Source organism: Otolemur garnettii, unplaced genomic scaffold (genome assembly GCF_000181295.1).
Source record: "Otolemur garnettii isolate 467f Iridium unplaced genomic scaffold, OtoGar3 scaffold00048, whole genome shotgun sequence".
In the NCBI taxonomy this organism is placed as follows: Eukaryota; Metazoa; Chordata; class Mammalia; order Primates; family Galagidae; genus Otolemur; species Otolemur garnettii.
This window is the reverse complement of record NW_003852443.1, coordinates 4,959,890-4,977,207: the sequence shown is the minus strand read 5'-3', so window position 1 is coordinate 4,977,207 and position 17,318 is coordinate 4,959,890. Positions and strand designations below refer to the sequence as shown.

The 17,318-nt window shown below is 37.1% G+C and overlaps 1 protein-coding gene across 1 annotated transcript in view; it reads left to right on the top strand.

Annotated features, from left to right (window-relative positions):
- Positions 1 to 17,318, top strand: part of ITGA4 (integrin subunit alpha 4) — a 96,319-nt gene that overhangs the window by 69,103 nt on the left and 9,898 nt on the right. Inside the window, exons 16-20 of the mRNA XM_003791468.3 lie at positions 1,972 to 2,121; positions 2,616 to 2,692; positions 15,077 to 15,227; positions 16,402 to 16,497; positions 17,113 to 17,192. Of these exons, the coding sequence (XP_003791516.1) occupies positions 1,972 to 2,121; positions 2,616 to 2,692; positions 15,077 to 15,227; positions 16,402 to 16,497; positions 17,113 to 17,192 (554 nt within the window). The remainder of the gene's footprint in view (positions 1 to 1,971; positions 2,122 to 2,615; positions 2,693 to 15,076; positions 15,228 to 16,401; positions 16,498 to 17,112; positions 17,193 to 17,318) is intronic.

The following is a 17,318-nucleotide window of genomic DNA, read 5'->3' as shown; positions in this document are numbered from 1 at the left end:
GGGTTCAGTTTCAGTCTTTTACATGTAGATATCCAATTCTCCCAGCACCATTTATTAAATAGGGAGTCTTTCCCCCAGTGAATGCTCTTGTTTGGTTTATCGAAGATTAGGTGGCTGTAGGTTGTTGGTTTCATTTGCAGGTTTTCTATTCAATTCCAAATATCTATGTCTCTATTTTTGTGCCAGTACCATATTGTCTTGACCACTGTGGCCTTGTAGTATAGCCTAAAATCTGGTAAAGTAATACCCCTGGCTTTGTTTTTGTTATTAAGGACTGCCTTAGCGATACAGGGTTTTTTCTGATTCCATACGAAATGCAGAATCATTTTTTCCAAATCTTGAAAGTATGATGTTGGTATTTTAATAGGGATGGCATTGAATTGATAAATTATTCTGGGAAGTATGGACATTTTAACAATGTTGATTCTTCCAAGCCATGAACATGGTATGTTCCTCCATTTATTGATGTCCTCTGCTATTTCCTTTCTTAGGGTTTCATAATTTTCTTTATAGAGGTCCTTCACCTCTTTTGTAAGGTATATTTCTAAGTATTTCATTTTCTTTGGGACTATGGTGAAGCGAGTTGTATCTTTAATTAATCTCTCCTCTTGGCTATTGTTGGCATATACAAAGGTGAGTTGTGGACATTGATTTTATATTCTGCAACATTACTGTATTTTTTGATGACTTCCAAGAGTCTTGTGGTTCAATCTTTGGGGTTCTCCAGGTATAAGATCATATCGTCAGCAAAAAGGGAGAGTTTAACCTCATCTGCTCCCATTTGGATACCCTTTATTTTCTTGTCTTATCTAATTGTATTGGCTAAAACTTCCCGCACAATATTGAATAAGGATAAAATCATTTTTAAGTCTGTAGAAAATACTTTTTAAATTGAAAAGTAATGTCTGAATATAGAAATAAAGATTGGCAATTAATTGTAATAAACTCAAGAGCTGTTTTTTGGAAACAGAGGATAATCTCAAAAGTCTGGTTATTCAAAAAGACTTTTTTTGAACGCATATAACAAGAATAAGAGAGAGAAATGCTACATAGAAATGATATTAAGTTTAAAAAATGTGTCATACAGACCAGACTAGACTCTGCATGGGTAATGATTCCTGTGCAATTGATAAGTAAATCTGAGAGTTCTTTCTGTGTGAAGTCTAAAAGTATAATAAACCTAAAAAACTGTAACAACTAAGAAAACAGTAACATGCAAACCAAATAACTTTCCCATATATCATTCATAATCTGTTAGGAAATACAGTAGAACCTTTGTAAGTTGACCACTTGAGGGACTATAACAAAGTGGTCAACATACAGAAGTGGTTAACATAAGGAACTGGGCCTAATGTACTAATACATACGTGTGGTTATGTGTCCTGTCTATGAAAATTAGGTCAACTTAAGGAAATGATCCACTATGGAGGGCCTACTATATAATGGCAAAAGGTCTATAAGGAATAACAAAGAATAAAAAAGGATGTTTCATAATAAACATGGAGTCAAAAGAATCAAATTGAACCAAAATATTACTGGGAGATATAAAAAGAAAACTTCATTCAATGGACAGAAAGAGATTATTTTTATGTAAATTTATTATAAGATAATGCTAAATGAAATATTTATTAGCACTTTGTAATGACTTACAAAAAGGTCATAATGGAAAATACTTATGTTATAATGTCAAGTTATTAAACAAATGTGTAGAAAATAGCATGGCAGGAAGTATGCCCAAATGTAGATCCCTGAAACTATAATTGGATGGCGATAGCTTTTCATTTTTTATACTCCTTTTGTTGTTTTTCATAAGAAATATAAATCCCTCTGTAATGTGAAAAAAATATACACATTTCAATTTTTTAACAGTTTAGATTAAAGGTAAGTCTTTGCTTTGGATTCCATGAGTTACATTTGGCCTTCCACATTCCTGCTTTTATTATTAATTCGTATGGTTTTTAATTTCCATAGAAAGATGTGCGAGACATCCTCACTCCAGTTGAGATTGAGGCTGCTTACCACCTCGGGCATCATGTCCTCAGTAAACGGAGCACAGAGGAGTTCCCACCACTTCAGCCAATTCTTCAGCAGAAGAAAGAAAAAGACATGATTAAGAAAACAGTAGGAATATTTTCCTTTATTCAAAATATTATATGACCTATAACTAAACATTTTTTTAGAAATATAGACTACTTCCGAAGAAATGAAATATATCTGAATTTTCTTAACTTTTTTATGAATAGGTTATTTTTTTAAAGTAGATTTATGCATATCTTGTTTCCCATTTTCTATATGTTTTATATTCTCTTTAGCATATTCGGCTGAATATTTTAAAATATATATTTAGTTGCAATAGTAGTTTTCCATATATATAAATACCAAATCAGGGTTCTAAATTTTACCTGTTGAAATAACTTAGTTCCTTTAATCCTACAGTTATTTATCAGTTGAACTCTGCTAATTCTCAAACATTTTAAAGGGATAAAATAAGTTATCAAGTTGATGTATTAATTTCATTTTTGTCATGTACTAGAGGTATGTTATTCTTTAAAATATATAGAAATAGAGCTACTGATTGAACTCAAAGAAAAAATATTGTCATATTTTATTTCCAGATAAAATTTGCAAGGTTTTGTGCCCATGAAAATTGTTCTGCTGATTTACAGGTTTCTGCGAAGATTGGATTTTTGAAGTAAGTATAGGAATGAATCATTCCTATGTGAATGGATGTGTGAATCACACATCATTCCGTGTGATTCATTTGGGAGGGGTAATGCATGTGGACATATGGGTGACAAAGAGAAAAGAACTAAGAACTAGGCCCTAAGAATTAGCAACAATTAAGGGCGGTGCCTGTGGCGCAAAAGAATGGGGCGCTGGCCCCATGTACCAGAGGTGGTGGGTTCAAACGCAGCCCCAAAAACTGCAAAATAAAAAAATAAAAGAGAGAGAGAGAGAGAATTAGCAGCATTGAAAAAACTGAAAAAAAAAATAATACTCTGCCGAGAGATTCAAGGATCTATACATCATTCACAGTAAGTACACATTCAAGGATTACCACTTTTCATGGAATGAGAGTATGTGAGTACCAAGGCTTTATGAAGCATGTTTTAATCTTTTATTGATAACTCAGAAGATATTTCAGGGTTTAATTGTGCCTTGGGTGATCATTATTGTAATTGTAGTTCTGTTTTAGACATTTGTAAGTGCTTGTTAATAGAATTTTGGTGGCAAAATGAGCTTCCACTTCATAATGCTTAGTTTTTTATTGCCTAGAAAACGGGTTATATCATTCAGACTGATCTATGGAACAATCCACTTATGATAAATTTGAAAGGGAATAAGCTATCTTGGTCTTCTAAATTCATAGAAAGGGAAACAGAGTAAAAGGAAGATATATCTGACGTACTTAGAATAGCATCTCACACAGTGAGAACTGGACGAATGTTGTTTTATGATGGAAATAAACCATTGCAATTTTGTATCATGTCTAGAGCACTATATGCAATTTTTGTGGCATATTGGAGAGAAGATGTGAAAAATGAGGGCCAGAGAGAAAGAGAGTCCACACTGCAGGGTGAGGGTTGAGTATGATATGCGGGAAGTGAAGGAGGGGAAGAACAGACAGGGAAATGGGAAACAACTTTTAGGGAATTGAGATATAAAGGAAACAAGGTTAATCGGGGGCATGGCGCAAATTATGTTTGGAAGTTCTTCCAGCGTTCGTAACTTGTGAGATTGCCCAGGGGCTAGAAGTATAAATTTCAAAGGCAGAAACACCAAAGATCAAATCTTAAGGGACTGTTTCATTTATAAGCTTAAAAGAAATAGGGAATCCCCGTGAGAGACTAAAAAAGTATCTAATGAGAACTAAGTCCATGGGAAAATGGCCAGTGGAGAATATTAAGAGGAAGTATTTAGTATTGTAAAATTTATAGAGAGATTCCATAGTGTAATGGCTAAATTCAGAAGCTCATTGGAGCTGGTGGGTAAAACGTGGCTGGTGGGGGAGGTAAAGGGTGTCATTGGCAAACGTCAGAGAGGGCTCCCCGTGCAAGAGCAGGCAAGTGACAGGCCAGTGATTAAGGAAAGGACAGCATCCTGGGAACAAGTGGATTCAACTGAAGAATTTTTATGTATTTATCAGATTTATTTAATCGTGAGGAGGCATTAAGTGTCAGGGTCAGAAGCAGGGGAAAGAATAAATTGGAGAGATAAACCTTCAGGTTAACTCCCAGGCTGTGCTCTTCTGTCCCTACTTGAAATCTCAGCACATTTGACAGCTATTCACTTTCTCTATCTCACATCTTTAATTTCCACGATGCCATCCTCCTCCCACTCTTCTTCTCCTTCTCTAGTCTTTCCCTCTTAGTCATCGTTGGTGGACTGTTAGTTTTGGCATCCCTCAGCCCTTTCTGTATTTTCCCTGGGTGTCTTGCCCACAACTTCACCTTCGCCTGGCATGCCCACACAGCTGATGCCTACCCACGTGTCCAGTTCATATTAGATATGTCCTCCTGGGTGTCCCATAGAGTCAATCCACCTAGGTCACTATCCAGGAATGTCACAACCATTAATAAGTTACCAAGACCAGAAACCTGGGGCTTGATCTGCATTCTTCCTCCCCCGCCATCTCTCTCTCTCTCTCTCTCTCCCTTTGTCCCTCCCTCTCTCTGTCCCTCTCTTTCTCTCTCTCTCTCCCCTAACATCCAGAATTAAGTTCTCCACTACTTCTTATCCGTACTTCTCTACCACTATGGCTCAAAACCAGACACTCAAAATCTCTTATCTCCAGCCATATAACTTAAGTCCCGCTCGGTCTCCTCAGTCTCACTGCGCTGTGCTCCCCATTCTTTCTCGTCTGCCTTCACACTGTCCCAGACACTGCTGCGAGGCAGGTTCCTGCCTTTTCATCTTTGTGTTCCCAGAACCTAACAGAGCACCTGGAATGCTGCTGAGGTTTGCTGAGAGTAGAACAAGGTCCCAAATGGGATCAGACCTATGGATGGAGGAATTAGCCTTAGAAAGAAGTTAAGATTCGCCTTAGACTAAAAAGCCATGAAAAAGATGCTTGACGTTATTAAGAAATTTCAGTGTGGACAGAAGGAAAATGTAGAGAACTCATGGATGGCTACAATGGAAGTCAAGTTCATTGCTGGTAAATGAGGGGTTTGGAGATGGGTTTGGGAACTTGAAAGGAATCCGATAAGATTCAGAATAGCTATTGTGGTAAAAGGAACAGGGAATCAACTAGAAATGAGTAAAAAGGAAGATAAACAGGGTTGAGCACTCTACTGGAGTGGAATCATGCATGGCAGAGAATAGATTAATTATTTTCACTGAACGTAATGCCAGGATAGCCTTCAGGATTCATAGTCAAGAACCAACAAGCCCTAACATTTGATTGATAAGTGGACTTTGTACTTAAATTATTCAGATTGACTGCTCAGATACTCTAAAAACAGTGACTACAAACTGTACCCCAGCACGTAGCAAGGTGCTTTGTTGATTTATTAGTTGAATAACTTGTAACCTTCCCATTTATGTATTTCTTTTTTTCCTAAAATGCTTGGTTTTCTTGGTGTTTTGGCCCTCATGTACCTCTTTGGTAAAAAGAATTGTGTGAGGGACAGCTTTTCTAAGCCACAAATAAGTCATGTTTCCATTTTCTTAAATCAGGCATTCCTGCTGTCACCTTTGTGGTCTCTAATTGCAATCCCCTGGGCATAGGAGGTGGAGCATGGAAATTTATAGGGGAAATATCCCTGAGAGAGCTTGTTTCCTGAAGAATAAAGATGTGTCTTATTGAATTAAGATATGAAACTATTAATTTGAATTAGTCATTCGCCTCTAGTATCTGTTTTTCACAAAAAATTATCTACTTTGTGTTTTTACTTTTAAATGGTAATGTTTCTCATAACGATCAAGCTCATTATGATTTTAAATGGCAGTCACCAGAGTGTAAGACGGTGTTTCTCAAGGCGTGCTCTTTCAGCCAACACCGTTGAGACTCACTTGGAATGCTTAGTAGAGATGCAAGGTCCTAAGATCCAGACCATACAAATCAGAATCAATGGGAACAGGCCAGAAATCTTCACAATTAATAGGGCTTCAAGTTCTTATCACACTGAAACCTAAGAACCAATGTCGGGGTGAAGGACTGCAGATCTGAAGTCAAATTTGCCTACATCCAGTCCTGTATATATTATGTTATTAGCTGGCTAACCTTTTCAGAAAAGCCTTTTAGCCTCTCCAGACCTCTTTGCTCATTGTTAGGTGGGTATGAATTGTACACACTCTTTTAGTTCATTTCAAAGATAAGACCCAATAAGGCAAGTGCATAGTGCAAAGCCTGATTCACAGGGAGTTTCAATAAAAGCTATTACTATTTTTGATATATCATGTCTGGAATATTTATAGATCTTGATACATTTTTAAATGAATTATTTTTAAAATGAGATGAAATATTGCAGATGCTAAACATTCTGCATATGTACTTTCTGTTCTGAGAATACACCTGGCTGTGACTGGTTCAGTCGTTTGCAGCCTTACGAGGTTTTCAGGGACACGAATGCAGTGTTCAGGAGTGGGCACCATACCTTTCGTAACAATTAGGAAAGTTACAGGCTATGTATCTCTATTAAGCAAATGATGATTTGGGAAACTTTTAAATGAAAACTCTTCTAATGAATTTCTTAGATCCGCAGTGAACAGTTCTGATGAAAAAGTGCTTTGCATTTTTAATAAATTATATTCTATCAGACAAAAATATGCCTCTCCCACTGAGGTGTTCTTTCTCCCTTCTCAGAAACAGTAGGCAAATTGGAACCATATGTTCCTTGCATTCTCCCAGCTATAACTCTGCTGGCACTAATGGTATTTATGTGCCCCAGAGCTATAAACCTGTTTTAGGTAAATGTATTTACTCAGTAAAGAACATGAGTTTCTGAAGACCACAATAATAAACTGCCAACAGCACACTAAATGGTGCTGATGTACTTTGTCTCATCTTTTCATTAAATTGAGGCTTCCTCTTGTATGTCTAAATTCTCAAGACCATAAACCACATTCAAATGGATTTCCAGGGCAAAATAACCATGAACAAACATTACTTCATCAAAATTACTAATGTAATTATTAGCCGTCACATAGGCAGTTTGAAATCAAATCCATCCCAGGCATTACTGACGTAAACAACACTACAGCACTTCTCTTGTCCAGCTCAGTCATGCTTCCCAGGATTCTAATACAGGCTTTCCCTGAGTGATGCTTTTGTATCTAACTGCAAATTACAGGATACTTAACTAATATCATGATATAAACAGTCATGAAGTCATCTAATTATTTTGCATAATAAGCAGTCTGGAGGTAGGAGTTATTCACAGGTTTGGTGAGAAGCTACCCAAGATAGGATACTGGTTGTTATGTTTCTAGTCCTACTGGTGTTTTCCTCATGCTTATAGTATGGCTGCAGCAGCGCCAAAGTTGTAAGTAAGATAAAAGGGAAAAGAGCAAAAGTGCTTTGTCTTCTTGAGGCTGACTATTTGGGAAAGGGAGCACCTTATCAGATTTATTCTAATTAATCAGATTGGTGTCCCATGCTTTCTCCTGAATCTGTCTTGGCTAAAGGAGAATGGAGTCATCATGATCATGATAGATCAGTCATGATTCAGTCCCTGAAGCTGGACTAGAGGCAAGTGAATGCTGCCTCCTACCTTAATAGTCTGGGGTTCTGTCGGCAACTAAAAAGGGAAATCACAGCTGGGGTAAGCAGCAAGCAATGAGCAACACCTGCCACTCTGCCGTTAACCACCGAAAGAGCTGGTTTAATGAAATCGTCCATTTTTAAAATGGAGATAGTAGGCATGTTATGCCTCAGTGATCTCATAAAGTTTGAAGAGGGTGAATTACGTGTTTCATATACTAAAACATCAATCTTGTAGTTCAAGTTTTTGTTCAATCTTGTGGTTCAAGTTTTTCTGCTGTTCTCCCCTTGACCTCAATGAATTGGCCTTTGTTCAATAAAAATCTACTTAAATGTCAGGTAACCTATCTATTCCAATAGGCAATAATTTTTCAGCATTCTCTTTTCTTGAAGTCAGTAGTGAATAAAAAGGAAGGATAAGATTTCATTTGGGTCTGTAAGCTGCTTGCTAGAGGCTATTCTTTTGTCAAATAAATGAGTTGTGTGTCTTGACACAGTACAGTATGGTATCAGTTTACATTATATTTTGTTCTAGCATCTTGATTAAAAAGAAGTTAGCTACGAGGTCCTAATTCATTTTATCGAGGCAAAGTGCATTCTTTATGCTAAGATTGGAAAACATTTCTTGCAAAATAAAACTCTCTCATGCACGTAGAAAGAACACAGAGCCTGGTGCTATACACATCCTTATTCTCTTTTTCCTCTCTCACTTACTACGTTACGATTCCTTATGCACACACTACATTGATTGGTTGAAGTTACATGAATTCTAGGCTGCTTTGTAAATTTCAAGTCTGCATTATGCACGTTTTAATGAAAATGAACTATGGGTCCAGGGGAAAGCTCTGGTTCAGTCTTGTCGCCCTTCCAGATGTGCACCTGGTCCTTTGTTATGTCTCACATAGGAAACGGGTGCGGAGCTTTCCTATGGCACCTTGTTAATGAATCGAGGTACAGCAAGATGTATATTTTTTTTTAAAGAGTAGAATTGCAATTATGGTAATGTAGCAAAATAGCTTAAAAATGGAAAATAAACCAGGAGTCTAGCTGCTGAAATGTGAACGCTGTCTCCCTGTAATTTGCTGTTGTCTTGGAACCTAGCTGTTTATACTCCGCGTTCACCTTCTGTCGCTTGTCTAAGTGCCAACTTCTTTCCCCAATGTGTTCAGTGACTAATGCTTTGGTTATGAGCCAGAATATTTTATAAATGTCTATTTCTAGGCAGCTCTTCTACAAGTCTTAATTAAACTTTAATGTCAAACTGAAGTTTACTTTTAGAACCTCTGCGCTTCCTTCAGTTGTAACGTGACTGCAGAACGGTGGGGGAATGTAGGACAGCCAGGTTGCCACCCAGTTCCTCTTTTCCACTTCGCACAATGCTACCAACCATACGCGTAGTTACGTAACCCAAAGGTTTACAGCACAGGGATGAGTAATTCACAGCTATTCTCCAAATTCCGGGATAGCATGCTATCACTCAGTCAAATTCTTGCACCCTGAAATGATAGCCAGGGATTTGAATTACTGCTTTGTTATTTATTATACATTCTCCCAGCAAGGTCCAACTTCTCAAATCAGTGATTAGAACCTAGAGATGGTAGACACAGAGTTGTTTTTGTATTCCTTTCATCCTCATGTCTGGAATACCACCAAGGAGTTTTGAGGACCATTGAGGGGACCATTTCCTCTAATTCTGTGTGGTTTCTGGGGTGTGGGGGAATGCTTGTATCCTTTGAAGCCTCTATTATAGTCAGAATATTACAGGAGAGATTTTAAATACAGTAATGTGTGTTTATTTTGAAATTAATTATACTCATTAATCAGATTGCTCTATAGCAGAAGCCCACATCCTTTTTCTGTGAAGGGAAAGACAGTATAAATATTTGAGCCTTTATGGGACAGAGATTCTCTCCCACAACTCAATTCTATCATTGTGATGCAAAAGCGTTACTCTGTGATCCAATAAACCTTTACTTACAGAAACAGGCAGACACAAATTCAACCTACAGGCGGTACCTTTGCTGTGTGATATGTTTGCTTTTTGTATGTCAAATTTGCAGGGTTTTTTGTTATTTAAAAATAGTTGCCTATAGTATATTTTGGTATTTCAATATGGTTTATCAGTACAACTTAAGCTGGTTGCAAAAATAAGTCAAGATCCAAAGATTTTAAAGAATTAATTATGGGATAATTATATATATGTATATATGCATATATATATATAAAGAAGAGTCTGCTCCTGGATAGAGTAAAAATAGATTTAGTTAGTTATGTATAACTAGCAGAATTCCATTTATGTGTTTACCAAAAGACTATCATCGTTCCAAACTAGAAATTGCCAAAATTCTCATGGATAAATGTGCCATATTGATACAATACAATGTATACACAGAGAGAATAAACATTTTATAATTAAAATTAGAAATATATTAATCTCACCAACAAAACTTTGGGTATGTGAGGCCACATGAAAGAATACTCAAAGTATACTCTAAGATCCCATGTCTATAAAATACAAAATGGGGCACAATTATTTCATACTATCAGAAATAGAGTGGTTAGAGGCAATAACTGAAGGAGGGCCTAATGGGGTTTTTTTTACCATAATGGTAATTTTTTTTCTCGATCTGAGTGCTGGTTTCATGTGCATATTCATTTGTATTGAACTGTACATTTAAGATATGTACATTTTTCTTTAAGTGTATTATACTTTGATAAGTTTAAAATTAAAAAAAAAATCAGGGTAAGAGGAGAAGAACTTCCAAGCACAGTAAATTAACTATTTTCTTAAAGCTATATTAGAGTTTTAAAAGTGGGAGAAAGCATCTATGATTAAAATCTTGTTTGCACATTAGTTGACACACATTATTTCTCAAAAGCCAGACCACCTTTCTGGTATTGGTTTTGCCAAGGTCATGGGATGATGCTATTAATTTATAGGTCATTAGCTTGTGTGGGTGGGATACAGATCAAAATAATGTTATACTGATAGATATTTACCTTAATGAAACTTTTGGAATTTATATACAATCACAGAACAGATAAACATGGCTATATGATTATAATTTTTTTATTTCTTATAGCATAACTGTGTACATTAATGCAATCATGGGGTACAGTGTGCTGTTTTCATATACATTTTGAAATACTCTCATCAAACTCTTCAATACTCTCATATAACCTTCATGCCATTTTCTTAGTTATTGAGTTAAAATGTTCATACTCTGCTTTTAGAAAAAAGATTCTCTTGTACCTTGTAAGATAAACCATAGAGATGACCCCACCAATCACCCTCCCATCCACCTCCGTCACCTCCCCCTCTCACCCCCTTCCCATATTCTAAGGCTATAATTAGGTTATGACCTTCTTATAAGAGTTATGAATTAGGTTCAAAGTAGGGCTGTGTACATTGGATACTTTTTCTTCCATTCTTGAGATACTTTGCTAAGAAGAACATTTTCTAATTCCATCTATATAAACATGAAGGAGGTAAAGTCTCCATCTTTCTTTAGGGCTGCATAGTATTCCATGGTGTACATATACCACAATTTATTGATCCATTCGTGGGTCGATGGGCATTTGGGCTTCTTCCATGACCTAGCAATTATGAATTGGGCTGCAATAAACGTTCTGATACAAATATCTTTGTTGTAATTCGATTTTTGGTGTTCTGGATATATACCTAATAAAGGAATTGCAGGATCAAATGCCAGATCTATTTTTAGTTCTCTCAGTGTTCTCCAGATGTCTTTCCAAAAGGAACGAATTAATTTGCATTCCCCCCAGCAGTGTAGGAGTGTTCCCTTTTCTCCACATCCACACCAACATCTCTGGTTTGGGGATTTAGTGATATGGGCTAATCTTACTTATATGATTATAATTTGACAGAATTTATATTGATGAATCCATAAGCTATTAACAGTTGATAACTTACACAACAATTTCCCTAGTTTTTCTGACATTTTCCTAGGGTATAATTTAGTACTTCTTTATGTTTGATATAGCCCCTCCCACATTTTTTTTGAACAGTGTATTTTTAGGCTCTGAGAAAACAGAGACAATCATGATCTGACATCTTCCCTCCAAGAGCATTTAGTCTAGAGATGAGACAAACCAGTGATTTCACATCATGAAACCAATGAGTTATAGAGGTGCCCAGTGCACTTTGGAATAGGAAGAAGCCATCACATTATTCTTGTTAGGAATAAAACAGTGTGGGGTGAAGGTGGTTAGCAATGAGTTTCATCTAGACGTATATGTAAGAATTATTTATGTATAAGCTCAATCTTGAAAAGCAGTGTAATTGTCCCTCAGTATCAGCATGAGATTGAATCCAGGACCTCTCACATACACCAAAATCTGTGCAGATTCAAGTGGCAGTCAGTCCTGCAGTGCCCGCTAGTATGAAAAGTCAGCCCTTTGTATACATAGGCTGGTCATCCTTCAGTCTATATTTTGTTGAAAAAAAATCCATATGAGAGAGGACCCACACTGTTCTAATGTGTGTTGTTCAAAGATCAGCTTTACAAGTTATCCATTTACATGAAGAGAAGATGTTATAGGCAGAGGGAGAGCTTGAAGGGGTACAAAAGCATCTTGTGTGTAGGTGAATATGGCTAAATAAAAAAGAATAATAATTGTGTGGTGGAAAGTGAGGCAGGGCGCAGCTCTTGGAGTCCTCTAAACAGACATAGAACATTACCTTCTTGTTTGCTTTCTTTCTTGAAAATGACCCTCTGGTTTTGTGAAGATTAGATTGGAGGAAAGAAGGACTAAGACAGAGACATCAGTTAAGGGTCTAAACCAAATTAACTCAGGTTCAATCATGACATTTTTTAGACCACCTTTAAAATCTTCCTTGAAGCAGTGAACTGAAATGAACAGAAAAATAGAAAAGCAAAGAGTACCTTCCTTTACTGCCTGCAGACAACAGTGGTTCCCTTCCCTTGTCTTCCAGAGCCCTTTATTCATAACTCTTTCTCATGTATTTCTTTATGTTTTGAACATTTATTTATACATCTATCTTTTATGTCTGCCATCCACAACCCCTGGGCCATGAGCAGGTTCCAGTCTGTGGCCTGTTAGGTGAGCAGCAAGGGGGTGAGTGTAGCTTCCTCGGTATTTATGCTGCTCCCCATCACTTGCATCATCGCCTGAGTTCCACCTCTTGTCAGATCAGCAGTGGCATTAGATTCTCATAGGAGGATGGACCCCACTGTCACCTGCACATGGGAGGGACCCAGGCTGTATACTTCCTATGAGAATCTAATATCTGATGATCTGAGGTGGACCTGAGGGGGTGAGGCTTAGCACTGGGGAGCAGCTGCAGATATAGATTATCATTAGCAGAGAGGTTTGACTGCACAGATACCATAATCAATTGCCTACAGATGCATCAAAACCATCCCCCACACCCCAGTATGTAGAAAAATTATTTTCCATGAAACAAGTCCCTGGTGCCAGAAAGGCTGGGGAATGCTGCTTTCACTATTGGTTGCAGGAGGGAATAAAGTGTGTTTTAACTATTTTGGTTGTTAGGAACAGTGAACATAGTACCTTATTTATTGCACAGAAACTTTCAGTTGTCATCAATCATTTATATATATTAATTGTTAAAAGCAGAAATTTGGAAATTTGTTAAACTCTGTCCTTTACCAGTGTGATGTAAGCGTTCCTAATTCTATATGGAATCAGCACATTGTACCCCATAAATGCATTAATGTATACATGATCTATGTGTTTGTGATTTAATAAAAAAAATTATTAAAAATAGACTTTAAAGACAAATCCTTTGTCTTTAATCAGTTCCCAAGTAACTATTCAATGCTTACTGTATGTTTAGTGTTTCTTCACTGATCCTCTATATAAATGTCTATTAGAATGATGTAATTTAAATACTCCTGAAGAAGTTTTCCAAATTCTACAGTGCTAGGTGAATATTCACCTTTTTATGGTTATGACTATCTTCAGTTGATACGCTTTGGGTCACATCCTACTCTAGATTGAACTAATTTACCTAAATTTTAAGTTACTAGATATCTATGAACTGTATTTGGGGAAAGTTTGTAAAATCATGAACTGTAACTGAATGTTTTCCTTAGCATTTAGCTATTCTAACCCTCTCAGTGGGAAAGAGAATGAATTCTATAGAAATTTTCAATTGCCTGGAGGTTTCAGAACATGCCAGCTGTGGGCTTTGAATATTTCCTTAAGCCTCAAATTCTTCCTATTTAAAATATTCTAAAGATTTCATAGAGTGTTCATGGCCTGAATCTTCACTGAATAGTAGCTATGCTGTTATTATAGATGGAGTAACCAAGGTTTAGAAATGCTAAGTGATTAGCCAGGTGTTGTGGCAGGTGCCTGTAGTCCCAGCTACATGGGAGGCTGAGGCAAGAGAATCACTTAGGCCCAAGAGTTTGAAGTTGCTGTGAGCTGTGATGCCACAGCACTCTACCAAGGGTGACATAGTTAGACTCTGTCTCAAAAAAAAAAAGAAAGAGAGAAAAAAAGAGAGAGAGAGAAAGAGGAAAGAAAGAAAGGAAAGAAGGAAGGAAGGAAGAGAGAGAAAGGAAAGGAAGGAAGGAAAAGAAAGAGAGAGAGAGGGAGCGCGAGAAAGAAAACGCTAAGTGACACACCCACCCCAAGGCCAGTGCCAAGACTTGAACTCAAAACATGTCTGGATTTGCAGCAGTCTATACTTGGTAGTATACAGGAGGGGGGAAGCATTTCTTCAAGTCTGCTTTTAATTTGCCCTTGCTATATGGGGTGACCAGTTGCCTCAGAAATTAATTCTAGTCCAATAGGTTTTCATGCCACCTACTTGCTGGTGGGCATAGGGCTTGTTCCCTGCTCCTCAATCGCGTTGACCTCACAATCCCTCAATTTGCTTGTTCCTCTTTTCTCCCAGTCCCTCAATTTTTTTCCTTTAGTTTGGGCAACAGGTAGTTCAATGTCTGGTTTAGGCTTGAAAGAAAAAAAAAAGAAAAAAATTACTTGCCTTTCAAAAACATTGTGAGATAATGAGGAAAATGTTAAAATTACAGAGCCAAGAATTTAGGCAGAAAAGAAATAAAATAGAAAGGATGCCAGTTTAGTTATAGTTATGTAAAAAATCAAACTTTTAGGTAATAGGTGATGAATTTCTCTAAAACATCAGGAATTAGGAGTCTTTTTTTTTTTTAAGGAATTAAGAGTCTTTTTAACATACCTTTACTTCTGCATGCATGGGGGCTATCCCATGATTATTTTTCCAAATTAATATTTCATGTTCAGCATAAATTATATACATATATTTTTGTATACATGGAAAGAGGAAGAGAAATGGAATTTTTATTTTCTAAGCAAGAACTAATATTACTTAATTTTTAGACCACATGAAAATAAAACCTACCTTGCTGTTGGGAGTATGAAGACATTGATGCTGAACGTGTCCTTGTTCAATGCTGGAGATGACGCATATGATACGACTCTGCACATCACACTACCCATGGGTCTTTACTTCATTAAAATTTTAGACCTGGTAAGTACTGTGAACTACAATAGCATGATACTATTTCGTATTTTACTTAGTTTTTTTTTTAAGTAAGTGTTTTAATTCACTTCATCAATTTGAAACATAATTTGTACACTCAGCACACAGTCTTGTAGTTATTTTGATCCTTCCTCCGCACTGCTGCTCAGAATAGCAAGTTCTTTGATTGTAAGTGCCAAGGGCATCAGCCTGCTGCTTTCCAATACTAGGAGTGAGGAGCGGCCTGGGCACCATCACCTCCTGCTTCCACACCAGGCATGTCTGGTGTTGTAAGGCTGCACCTCTTAATTATGGCTTACACCCAGGTAACATTGGTCCTCCATGCTGGGCTCCCAGAGTTCCTGCTCTTCACTTTAAGTTCACACCCTCAGCCTTGTTCCCCAAGGATCTCCAACACATTAGAAACAACAGCCTTCCACAGATTCCAAAACCTGGTATTACACTTAGGCACCTTTTTCTTTTTCCACAGGAGTTCAGGGCATTCTTCTCACCACTGTGCCTCTGTCATATACACTTAAATCCAGCCACAAGATAGTGATAAGTTTGTGATTCAAAGAGAAAAGCCTCAGTCACTTTCTCCTTTGATATTTCTTTATCTTTAGGAAGTTTACCTGTCTTTTATCCAGAGGTCACCCCTTTATACCAAGAGTATTTGAGAGAGGCTTTGATCTCTCTCAAATTTCTGTTACGCCAGAGCATTAAGAGCCTGTTTGCAAAATTAAGAGGGGAAACTCAGCCATTTGGGAAATATACTTTGTACATTTGTATTAGGTGTGATTACAATTGCAGCTATTCTTACAAACTGCTTTAAACACATTCGAACATACCAAAGAGGACCATTGAAAGGTGGACTTCATGGATCCCTGGACTCATGATATTTCAAGACATTAGACCTTGAATTAAATAGGAAATATACCAAGAGTAATAAAAACTACAAGTCCAGGAATTTTGTGGAGAATTTACATTCATATTAGGATATACTTTTATATATACACATATTTTTATCATTTATTTCTTATTTATCTCCCCTCAAAACATATCCCAAATAATTTTCTAGGAAAGTCAATACTTCTGAGATATTTTCAAAAACTGTCCTTAAATATATGTTATATCCTTTTTATTCCCTTTTTACTCAAACCAGTTATCATATTTTTCCCTTTAGGAAGAGAAACAAATAAACTGTGAAGTCTCAGACCACTCCGGCATAGTAAAACTTGACTGCAGCATCGGTTATATATATGTAGATCATCTCTCAAGGGTAAGCACAGAGAATTTTCAGGGTTTGTTTATTAACATGGATTATTTTTCCTTTTCCCCTCTCCTTATGCTGCATACAAACAAATAATATTTTTAATGTAAAGTGAGTAGCTACATACGAACATAAGACTTGGCTTGGAATCTTTGAGCTTTGTGTTTATATCCTTGGCAATGTTCTCTGTTCAGAATGGAGGGGGGCATGTTTACATTGAGACGGGTGTGTGTGTCGATCAGAATTCGGCTCCCCTGCTCACCCTACCCCAGGAGGTCCTGTCTGCCAGGCATGTTACCTCTGCTATACAAAAAGGTGTTTTTTGGCAAGGGTGCTCCCTCGAGTTGTTAAAGCATTTCTAATTTTGTCAGTCTGGACCTGCCTGTCTTCACATTCAGAGTCGGCTTTGTCTCTGAACATTCTTATGGAAAGGCTTATACTTAAAAATTGGCACAAACCCAATAATGTCCCTGGGGCTCACGGCCAACCGGACTAGCCTGTGCCTTCAGAATAGTTTCAAGTCCATATACTATAGAATATAAACTATTAACAACAATTAAAATTCAGATTGTAAAAATGTGTTTTAGGGTGTTTTTTAAATGGGCTCTTCTCTGTGTTTTACAGATAGATATTAGCTTTCTCCTAGACGTGAGCTCACTCAGCAGAGCAGAAGAGGACCTCAACGTCACAGTGCTTGCCAACTGGTACATTTTATTGTTAAAAAATATTTGTCCTGGAGGAGATGTGCCTCTGTATTTTGAGGGAGGACCTTGGGAGAACCATGAAGTGCGTTCCATTCATTGTAGGAGAAAACTTCTCTTCCACGATCT